The sequence below is a fragment of the Mastigoproctus giganteus genome, chromosome 8, assembly GCF_048544385.1.
Source record: "Mastigoproctus giganteus isolate SK-2022 chromosome 8, ASM4854438v1, whole genome shotgun sequence".
Classification (NCBI taxonomy): domain Eukaryota; kingdom Metazoa; phylum Arthropoda; class Arachnida; order Uropygi; family Thelyphonidae; genus Mastigoproctus; species Mastigoproctus giganteus.
Genome location: NC_143582.1, coordinates 205,423,079 through 205,435,551, shown reverse-complemented (window position 1 = coordinate 205,435,551; position 12,473 = coordinate 205,423,079). Strand labels below are relative to the sequence as shown.

Sequence of the window (12,473 nt, the reverse complement as noted above, 5' to 3'; positions counted from 1 at the left end):
GCCACGTTAGAGTCCGTCAGAAATGGTTTCATCCTGGTCTGTACAACTCTCTGGTCATGGCTCCCTTAATGCCAACCTTGCAACTTTCAACCTTGTTGAATCAGATTGCTTGTGGTGATCCAGAAGACTGGAAACATATTTTATACCACTGCCATCAATACCTAGATCTTCAACAGAACCTTCTTCTCTCCACCAGTATCACTGTCCCCGGAAATGAGCCGGACTTCCTGAGCACCAGAGAAAATTTGCAGTCCCTGCAAGAATTTGCTTGTCATGCTTTTGATCGCCGGAGATGCCTTCTCACTCAACTACGGAATACCTCCTAGCCTTCCTAGTGGAAGGCTAGGAGACTCCTGCTAGGAACTTTTATTTTTTTATTATTTTTTTTTATATTTTTATTTATTTATTTATTTAAATTAAATTTTATTATTATTATTTTTTATTTTTTTCTCTTTTTTTTTTTTTTCTTCTTCACTTTTTATTTGTATTTATTTACTTATTTATTTTTGCTGGTTCCCTGGGTTTGGGCTGCCTGATGGACAGGATTTTATTATCTAGTTTTTATTATTTTCTTACATATATATATATATTTATTTATTTATTTTATTTTTTTATTATTTTTTTATTTAGTTTTTTTTTTTTTGTTCTGATATTAGGGCAGTAAGAGCTGGTAAACCAGAGGGTTTGGAGGGCAGCCGCGATACATTCGTAATTGTAATCTACCTCCCCGTGGTGTAGACGGACACTGGGCAGGCTTTCCAGGTGATCGCCTGCCTGGTGACAAAACGGCCAGAAACAACTAAACAACACACACACACACACTGCACGAACATAATATTACACACATTTCTGGCCTTTTATAGTGCTTTCTGTAATCATCACAGTGTACAAAGGCGGAGATGAATTGACGTTCAGGTGCTGTCCTACATAATATACTATACGTGTCTACATACATACATGTCTACTGAGATCGCTAAGGTCAAGGCAGATCTTGGGAGGTGTGGCTATCCCACCAGTACCCTTGACAGGTGTGACCTGCAGATGCACGACCATGTAACAACCAACAGGAACATTCAAGGTAACTCCACCGTGCCCGCCTTTATCCCAAACTACCCAAACCTATCACAGCAAGTTTCTAGGGTTCTGAAATCAAATGGGATAAAGTGCGTACAGCTCCCGGGCAGGAAATTGCAATCCCTCATCTCTAGAGTGAAAACACCGGTTCTCCAAGTGGACTAGTCTACCGCATTTCTTGCCATGACTGCACTAGCTGCTACATCAGAGAAACTGGGAGACGGCTCGGCAAACATCTTTCAGAACATGAGAGCCACCTGCTTAGTGGACATAGAAAAAACACTCGACCATTGCCAAGTACTTCTAGTCAACCCGGCACGACACTGACCCACACCGTGATGTTGTGGTTGTCAATTGGTCCCGCCATTACTGGCACTGCACCTGGTTGGAGTCGTTGCACATCACATGCTCTAATACTTCAGTCAACAGAAGCAGTGAATGTCATGTCCACCCTATTATTGAAGCAACCATTCTCATGAGTGACAAACATTGGCAACATTCGCATACGTCACAACTACAGGCTTCAACATCAAACAGTTAACTATTACATCATGCAGTTCACTATACATGACTGGCACTACACGCTCTTATGTTCTACATTCCTAAACTGTCAGTTTGACAGATGAAGGTTACGATAATAACAAAGCTATTTGTACTGTATGCATTAATGTGTGTTTTACAATTTAATATTAAACTTGTCATTTATTTATTGTCTTCTGTTTCGCTCTGTGCTACATAATAACACACCACAAGAGTTTTGTTACATATCTACTACTATTAAAACCTGAATTACACTTACAAGTAAAATAATTTGTAAAAGCTTGAAATAATTTGTAAAAACTTGAAAAAGCTTGTAAAAATGAAATTAAACTCTTACATCAAACATTTAAATATTCATAGAAAACCATTACTTTTTTTCTTTCTTGACTTATAGAATGCTGAATTTCAGAAATGCAGTCCCCACCACTTCCACCAAACCCAATATTAAAAGAATGTGCTGAGAGAGAGCTATTAGATGTCATTGATAACAATGTTCCAGTAGGTGGACGACCTCTACTTGTTTTAACAAGGCTACTTTCAACAAGTTCATCATCAAATTTTTTTCTTTTAATAGAACGGGAAGAACTTCTACGCTTCTGAAAAGGATCACACCGACTAAGCGCTAGCCCTAGAGAACTTGTACTGGCTACTGAGGTTGGTGTTGGAGGACCAGGAGTTGTTTTCAGAGCATTTTTAATTATATTAATATTAGGAGAAGATTCTAGGGAAGGAAAAAAATACTATTAAAAGGATACCATTCATTTTATTTTATTTATTATTAATGTAGTACATATTTAATATAGACACGTATAATGCACAGCATTATTTATATAAAAATGCATTTCATTATTATATATATTTATTCAAAATATAATTAACAAAAAACCTAAAATTATTTCCAATTTAGTATAAAAAATTTTAAAACATTAATTATAATTGTGATTACACAATACTAAGTTAAGAAGTACTGTTCAACTTAGTATTCACAAACTGCTAATTATTTTTCTATTTCCAGCAGTTGATTCCCAGACTTGCTGTAACTGGTGTTAAGTTTTGACAACAAAAACAGGTAAGCTACAGAAATTTCCTAGAAATTTCCTAGCCTACCCTAGATGTGACAGCGTGTGTGTGTTCGAACAATGTCACATACATTATTCAATGGAAGTTCATGATAACTGGTTTATAGATTTACAGCCAGTTCGTAAAAGTGTGCTACCTACTCATTACAGATGCTCTCAACTCAGCTCCAAAATCTGGGAATCAGTTGCCAAAGAAGAGGAAAATCACAAATCAATAGGAATTTTCAAAATGAAATTTGCCTTTCCCAGTTTTCTACTTAAACCCTACTATGTATATTATAATCAAAATTTCCCAACATTATTATTCATAGGACCTTCTTAAAAATATACACAGTACAGGGCATTACCATGTTAACCATCAGGATTCTCATCACTACACAAGAAATTTTCATAAGGTTAACAAATCCACTTATAAGTTAATTAGTATGGTTTTAAAAATGATGCTTCTTACATTTAAAAATCAAAATAATCTAATTTACAATTATATTAGAATGGCTGATGATAATAATAAATACAGTGGAACCTTGTTAATTTAAAACTAAAGGGACCAAAATGTGTCAAATTTTTGTTATAATGATGTTTGCTTGTAGGGTTTCAGCAGTCTTTCCGAATTACACAAGCTATTGGCAAGTTCTGGATCCAATTCAGACTTAGAATGTCACTGTAGACATATTTCAAATAATCAATACTACAATGCACATAAAACCTTATTACTGTTGGTTGGAAAACAGCAACTTCAAAATATATTGTATTTCAAATAATTTTATATCAAATTAATGAGAAAATACTGTAGTATAGAAGTTTGATTCACTGTTTTCTATTTGTTAATATCACCAAAATATGAATGTACAGTGCACAAAACAATAATATATGTTAAATGGAATATCATAAAAGAATACTGATTTACTGTAATTACAGTATAAAACAGTGCAACTTAATTTACATCTTATAATACATGCATATAATAATATCACATAAAATATACAAATTACATTTTATTGAGTAAAAGTATGCATTATAAATTCACACCAATTAATTTAAGATAATAATAATACAATGGTTTTAAAAATGGTTTTTAATCCTTTATACCAATTAATTTGATTACAAGGATGCAAATTTTTAATGAGGTGGGATGTGTTCTAAATGTCCTCTGTGACTGTAGAGTGGTTTTGCTTCTTGTCATTTGTTAAAGTCCCGTAACAGAATGAAGGTATTTCAAAATGGCTTCTTCAATTCTTCAACCAGGGCTGTAGTTAGTCAATCTCAGGCAGAGGAGCAAGGTTTCCCCCTGTGATTGGGTTTTTCAGCTCTCACAACATGCAAACCTGCCCATGAACACAAAAGCCACAATGCACAATATGGTCTGTCACTGATGCCTTGTAAAAGTACACTCTGACAAATATAATGGAAATATTTATTTATCTGGAATAAATTCATGATGAAAAGTGAGAATTATTATCAGGGTTGAATGTTAAATTTGAATATGGTAAATATTACAGTTTGAAGGTTTGAATATGATAAATATTAAGTTTTGAATACATTAAGGATTAGAAATAGGGAGGTTACAAATGGCGTGAACTGAACAGCATCAAATGGAAGAGAATAACAAGTAGTACAAGGAGGGTGAACTGTATAAACAAAACAGTGCCCCATACTAGGGAAGGAGTGGCCATTTCAAGGCGAGTGAGAAAGGGATATTAAAGCTGGAAAAGCAATTAGAAAATGTGAATTGGAATATCATCGGTTTGGCTGAAACAAGAAGAAGAAATGAATCACTTATAAGTTTATCAAGTGGAAATCTGCTGTACACCAATGGAAACAGTGAAAGGAGCGAAGGTGGAGTTGAGTTTCTGGTCCATAAAGATTTAAAAAACAACAACATTTTGGAATTTAAAAGTACATCACCAAGGGTGTCAAGACTAATACTCAAGATTTCTAAGAGGTACAAGCTAAAGGTTATAATGATTTATGCACCAACATCAAGCCACGATGATGAAGAGGTTGAAGAAATGTACACTGAAACTGAGAGTCTTCTAGATGAGCAGAAAACCCACTACACTATTATTATGGAGGACTTCAATGCTAAGGTTGGAAAAAGACAAAACAGTGCAGAAAAGGGAACTATAGGAAATTTTGGAATTGGTGAAAGAAATGAAAGAGGTAAAAGACTTGTGGAATTTGCAGAATCTCAAGGATTATCAGAAATGAACACTTTTTTCAAGAAAAGGGTGAACAGAAAGTGGACATGGAAGAGTCCAAATGGATTAACTAATGAAATCAACTTCATTCTCACTAACAGAAGATATATTGTGAATGATGTTACCATCCTGAATAAGGTAAATGTTGGAAGTGATCACAGAATGGTAAGATGTACACTTGATATAGATGTAGGAAAGGAAAGGAAAAAACTGACTCGAGTAAATAATACAAAGGTCTTTGAGATAACAGAGGAGGAGAAAAAACAGTATGTACTGGAACTTAAGAACAAGTTTGAGCTTCTGCAGACTGCTCAGGACCAAGATATCGACAAGGAATATTACAACTTTCTGAAAGTCATAAAGCCCAAGAAACCTATAGAGAAAAAGAAATCCCAAGAAGAAAAAATTAGTCAAGAAACACTTGTTATGATGAACTGAAGGCGACAAATGAAGAGCAAGATAAACACTGACAAGGAGAAAATTGGGTATACTGAGTTATGCAAAGCCATTAGAAAGAGACTCAGAGAGGACATAAGAAGATTTAACACAAGAAAAGCAGAACAAGCATTAAGGGAAAACAAAGGACTTAAATCAACAGCCATGAGCAGTAATACAGAAAGACAAATGATACTGAAACTGAAGAATAGCAATGGTGTACTTATAAACAGCAGAGAAGGCATAATTCAAATAGCAGAAGACTACTATAGAGAATTATACAAGGAGCAGGGGAATGATGCCAGCAGTGGGGAAGATGGATTGCAAAGTAGGAACACATACAACATTAAAGTCAACAACAATTAATTTAAAGTAAATAAGATAAAAAAAAATAAATAAATTCATATAAATACAGGCACGTACAACTAATACCCAACAATATGATAGTACATATCATTCCTTTTAAATTATTAACCTTCCAGCCGACCGGGCTAGTCGGGTGGGTAAAGTGCCTGCCTGGCAACCCAAAGGTCGCGGGTTCGAATCCCACCTCGGGCTTGGATCAAAGTACTGCAAAAACCTTGGGAGGTGCATTATGGCCACAGAAGCCGATGCGCCAACAACTACCAAATTAAAAAAAATAAATAAATAAAAAAATTAACCTTCCATTTGCTATTTTCCCACCTGTTATCCTATCATTACAAATTTAGTCCCAACCAAAGTAAGAACTCTCTCTCTCTCTTTCTTGCTTGACATCATCAATTTCCCTTCCTCTTGGTCTACCTCTAAGTCCAAAGTAATTCATTTCTGCTTCAAATATCTGTTTAGCCAACTGTGGTCCAGCTGCTAGCACGTGCACGCCACAAGTAAGGAGGTTGAGGATTTGAGCCTGCATGTGCTGATATGAAAATTGCATGGCTCATTGTGGATAGCAGCTCAAGAAAAATCCTAGTTTCCCTTAATTTTGTGTGTATACACAATAAATAATAAACTCTTCTGGCCTCTACCATCACAAGATATTTATTATCCAAAGGTAAAATAAGTGCAACTGATAGAAGCAATATCCTTAATATTGCTTCCATCGATTGCATTTATTTTACTTAGAACTCTCATTTCTGAAGATTCTAATTTTCAATCAATTCCTTATTTTTGATCAATTCTTACACAGCCCTCAATTCCACAGAACAAAATAGACTTAAAAACTGTTATAAATGGCTAAATTTTATCTTGGTGACTAATTTCTTTTCTTTTTCCAAATGAATTGTTGTGGAAGTTGATAACTTAAATTCAAAGAACTGGACAAACGTTTAGAGCAAATGGATGTGTGAAATGGGATTTTTTTTTATTTTTTTGGTTGATGCCGTATAAGCTTGCTTTCTTGCATTATATGTCCCTCCCTGCTAATGCTAATTTCTTTAACTGAATTCCAACAAGCCCTGCTTCTTATTTATTTATTTTCATGTCTAAACATACATTGTCCTCCATAACAGTACAGTTCTTTTTGCCACAACTTATTTGGAGAGGTCTGGATTTGATTCTTGTCAATGACTAAGGAATTTCTACACTCCTCTTTATCAAGGCTATAGTTAGTTGATCTCAGACAGAGGATAGTACAATTTTTCCAGTTTTCCCTGGTTTTCAGATCACACAGCATGCAAATCTTCCATTGAACACACTTATATGGACATAATATACAACAATCAATTATGGTCTAAGTTACTGATGCATCTAAAACTCGATACACATATGTGCATGCATGTGTGCATAATCTTCCGTCCTCATTAATCATTAAAGACTGTTCTTAGATCTACTCACATAACAATGCACTGATTGAAATCACAAAAGTACTTTTGTAAATTAAAATTTCACTAAAATCACTAAGTATTTTTGAATCACAAAAATACTCACTGCTATCTGGGATGACATTACTCTTTTACAGCATGCTTTCCTACTGCTGGATTTGTGAACTAAAAAGCCAAAATATGACTGATAGAATAAAGAATATCATATGCCTCGATCCCATCTGAGAAGGAGCTACAAAGCACCAGTGTCTGAAACAGCCAAGGGCACAGCATTTCAATAAACTCTAAATTGGCCAAAGGGCTGGATTGGTCCTGTGCTATGCAAACTATTAACAAATACTTGCCCAGTGAAGTCTGAAGGCTAAAATAAAGCAAGGCAGAAATCCTTCACTGACTAAACCTGCATTTTCTTTTTAAGTCTATCAGTCCAACTGCTCCAAATTTTTAAGTAACAATAAAGGTTTGTAATTACACGTGGAGCAAAGCTCTTTTAGCTCCAGAGAAGTTTAATAACCATGTAACACCTTTCTCACATTTATAAAATGTTCTATTATCTGATTATTATTAGACATATGGCTCCATTACATATTTGGGTTTAAAATATCTAAAACACATACTTAGGAATTCTCTGGAAAATGAAGTACAGTAGTAATTCTAGTAATCTTTCCTGATATATATTATTTTAAATGTTACCTGGAGTCAAAGATGTACTTGTTACACTTGCATCTTGAGAACTATCACTAGCTGCTGTTACACTTGACATTATCTAAAAAATTAAACAGAAAAGAGAAAATTGAGTGCTTCAAGTATTTACAAAAAGAATAAAGATTAGTAGTAAAGAATACTGCTTTAATCTAAATATCAAAGATAAACAAAATGTTTATAGAGAATAATAATGTCTGTGTGTGTGTGTACAACTATATAAAATGTAATAGAAAATTTTATATAAATGCTATATATAGGAAGGTGCTAAAGCAATATCTGCTCAATGCATGTGAAATATACAAGGTGTGGCAATAACACTCCCAGACTAGTGCAACAGAGAGAACACAGAGTGAAGCAGCTCAAAAATGGTTTTATTTTTATTCAGAGTAATTCACCACCACACTTATTACACTGTTCTTAAAGTTTCTGAAAAGAGACACTGAAGGCATCCAGAGATTATGTTCAGTTTGACTTGGCAATTATGTTTATCTTCATGTCTTCAACGTCTGGAAATCTCATTCCTTCGAGGGCAGTTTTCACCTTGGGAAAGAGAAAGTTGTCTGCTGGTGCTAGATTGGGAGAGTAGTGTGGAGGTTAATGTATACAGTGATGTTTCATCAGAAATGTCTTCACAACAAGTGCAGAATGGGTGGAGCATTGTCATGCAAGAAGTAGTAGTAGTAGTTGCTTTTTTCTTGAAATTGCAGCCTCACCTGGAAAATGTGCTTCAATAGTCTTTAAAGCACCTGTAAGAAGAATGCTGCACTGGCGCACTTTCTCTCTCCCCCGCCCCCTTCAGGTACAAACTCCTTATGAATCACACTATTTGTTGAAAAACAAATAGTGTGATTTAGATACTTGTGTAAACGTAACTTTTTGGGACTTGGTGATGACTAAGGAATTTCTACACTATCTTTCATGATTTTCATGCTCTGACGCTTCACCTCTGGGTCATATTGAAACACCCAATGCTCATCTCCAGTGACAATACAGTTGAGGAAATTAGGATTGTCTTGACAAGTCTGGATGAAGTCTTTGCATGATGATGCCTTTCATTGTTTCTCCTCATTGATGAGGCTGTGTGGCACAAACTTTGCAGACATTCCTTTTCCTTAAATCTTTGTGCAGAATTTGACAAATTGTCTCCTTATTTGTATCCAACTCATTGGCCATCATTCTTAGTCAAACAGCAATCTTTTGCTACAATTTCTCAAGCTTTTGCAACTCTGTCTGCATTTTGCAAGGTTGACAGATACCCACTTCTTGGGTCATCGCAAACATCCTCATGTCCATCTTTGAACTGCTTATACCATTCAAACACACTGGTATTACTTAATTTTTCATCACAATAAACAGTTTTAACATTTTGTATGTTTCTGTTGCAGGTTTTCACAGTTTAAAGAAAAATTTGATATTTGTTTATTGCTCCATTGCAAAATCATGACATGGAATGCTAATGCTACTAATGAAACTGGTTGTTACTTGCAACCTGTCAACCTACTGGACAATTTCTATACGACCATCTGTTGGAAGTTTGAACTATAACATAAAAACTGCAATTCACTGCAGAATGGAAGCCTCCTCAACAATTCATGTTGAGGGAAATGGACCATAATCTGCCATGATGATCCAGTGAGGGTTGGCAGACTGTTCAGGGGCATGAACCCCAGTCTACTCAAAGAGCATTTGCTACTGCACTCTCACTTCTGACCATTCAGCTACGGAGACACTTTAGCATAAATTCAAGTTACGGGGGAGATGTTTAGACTGGATTGCAGGAAGTTTTGTTTTAGCCAGCAAGTTATAAATTACTGGAATATGTTACCTATGTGGGTGGTTGACAGTTTGGGGAAATTCAAAGGTCAGCTGGATAGTTATCTACAGGAGGAGGGAAATGCATATGTCGTCTATTTCCTCTTCTTTTATTATTTATTAATTTTTTATTTTATTATTTTTCTTCTTTTTTTTTTTGGCTGTGCAACATAAGCCTTAGGCTTCCTTGTACCATATGGCCATTAGTAATACTAATACCACTCCAGTTTATTTCCAAACTGATTGAACATGACCAGTCTGAGAAATTTATTTCCACACCTCATATACAATATATTAGAAACAGAAAGCTCTTTTAAACCAAATTTATTTACAAGGAAAAGGAAGACTTCTAAGTGCTAATTTTGTCAAAAGATAAGTACACACTTTAGCAGTTAAAAATTAAAACTGGCATATTTCTAACAAATGAATGCAATAAATGTTTATACAGATTATCACTATTCACCTATAAAACCTTACAGACAGTTTAAACAGGTAATATAAAGTAATTATGTACAACTTTGTATTATTTCACTTACTAATTTGGATTATTTACATGGACTATATTACATTATCAAGTTACTTCAATTCATCAATTAAATTAACTTTGAAATGATGGCTGCATGCATAAGGGGAAATTAATAAAATAAAATTTAATGAAATAATAATTTACACACACAAGCATTTTACAAACTGTAGCTAGTAATAATAACTAGCCATATTTGCATTCCTAGCATTATTATGCCTACACAAGATGTATTCCATTCCAAAACTCATTATATATATTTTTCACAATTTTGCAGGGGAGTTAAAAAAAAAAAAAAAAGAAAAAAGAAAGAAATGTAAATTAAATTTGTTGCATTGTTGTACTTGCTCTTTTAGGTTAACTTATGAAATTACTGTCTCTGAACTTAATTGTAATAGAGAAATGGAAATATTTATTATAAAAGACAGATTTCACTTTCAGGTTAAATTTCATTATTTGTTTTCAGGATAAGACAAATTATGACCTGTTAAGTTGAAATTATGAATCAGAAAAATTGATTTTATAACAATAAATTCAAAAGCACAACTGAATTATTAAAAATTGTATGTAATACAAATGTCATAAAACTATAAAAAAAAACAAAAAATAATAAGGTAGGTGAGATAAAATCAAGTTTATCCTTACTTGCATAAAAAGTCTAAAATATATTTTTCAAAGATCATAAACAAAGGGAAAAAAAAAGCCATACAATAGTCTCCATAAATTCAATCTGTAAATTAAAGCTGTATGTCAAAACCAAAAAATCTTTCCATTGTGTCTAATGAAATTGAAAAGAAAATAAAAATCAATGAATTACCACCACGGGCCCAAAATTAAACCTCAATCCATTGTTTTTAGCCTCATTAGGCTAAAATGCCTAAAAAAAAATCAAAAAACATCTGCATTTTTAATGCCCCCATGCAGTGGTGGATCCAAAAAACAAATGACAGGAGGGGTACCATTTGTGATGGGGGACACCATTTTGTGCACTAGAATGGCAATCACATTAGCAGCAGTGTTGCCAAGTATAGTCAGTTGAAAACAGCTAAGCCACAATTCAAAAATAGATAAAATCCTATGTTAACCATAAATAAAAAAAAAAACTTTTTGTAGCTAAAGGGAAAATTAACAATTGGTGTATATTTTCCGAAAAACGACAGGGGGGGAGCATTTGCCCCTACCCTGAATCCGCCACTGCCCCCATTACAGTTGTTGGATTTTTAGGCAATATGTACCAAAATGCATTACAATGCACATTATTCAGACACAGTATTCCCACTACTCAGAATATCACAAAAACACAGAAAATGATAAACTCACACAGACAGGCCAATGTTAAAAAGTTAACTGTTAACATTAATGTGAAGGGAAAACATGAACACGCAATGTACAACGTCAGAGAAAAGAGGGAATGATATTCACCGATAGATATGGTGAATTCTGAAACAGAAGCAGACCAGTATTTTAAACATAATTGACCGTATGAATAGGTAAGAAGTTCATGATTTTAATGTAAATATTTTCAAGCATTTCCACATGCACAAGAATATGTGATCTCATAACCACAACATATATATGATGGTTAGTATAAGTTATGAATCTTATTGAAATATTATATTAGCATATCTCCATTAAAATCATCATTTATCATTATTCCCATATAGGTATAATTTTGTTCCCCCGATGATATTCTCCACCTTGTCGTGGGGGGGGGGGAGACTTGCATGTCCCGATGACCCAGAGACTAAGTCAGAGGTAGCTTAGCTACTGGTAGAGCCTCCCAAACCGGACAGGTCAAAGGGTAGGGCCAGACTAAGAGAGATACCCTGGTCCTCAAGGTTGGGGGTTGCCGCAACGGCTAGCTCCTCATTCAGTGTAAAAAATACACAAATGCTAAACAACCTACAAGTGGAAATGGAATTCCACTTGTGGACTGCACTTTCAGGAACGACTCGGCAAACGGAAAAGGACAATGAGTTTGGGATGCTGGAATATTCAAGGTCTTTCAAATGCAAAAATTCAATTTAGACATCGTTGTGTTATTGGAGACAAAGAAAAAGGAATGTGGAGAGGAAATAATGGAAGAATACTACCATTTTTAGGGTGGAGTTGATAAGAGTGAAAGAGCAAGAGCAGGAATTTCTATTGCTGTTAAAAGAAATTGAGACATAACATCAAAAACTGGAATTTATTAATGAAAGAATGATCTCATAGGAAATGACAATATATGGGAGAGAAATATGTATTTTGGGAATATATGCCCCGACTAATGAAACCTCTGATACCTTGAAGGATGAATTTTGGG

General features: G+C 34.5%; 1 protein-coding gene across 1 annotated transcript in view; it reads right to left on the bottom strand.

Annotated features, from left to right (window-relative positions):
- Positions 1-12,473, bottom strand: part of Rcd5 (microspherule protein Rcd5) — a 119,192-nt gene that overhangs the window by 90,925 nt on the left and 15,794 nt on the right. Inside the window, exons 2-3 of the mRNA XM_090380060.1 lie at positions 7,822-7,894; positions 1,986-2,335 (exon numbers count right to left, since the gene is read on the bottom strand). Coding sequence (XP_090236186.1) covers positions 1,986-2,335; positions 7,822-7,891 — 420 coding nt within the window. The 5' untranslated portion in view covers positions 7,892-7,894. The remainder of the gene's footprint in view (positions 1-1,985; positions 2,336-7,821; positions 7,895-12,473) is intronic.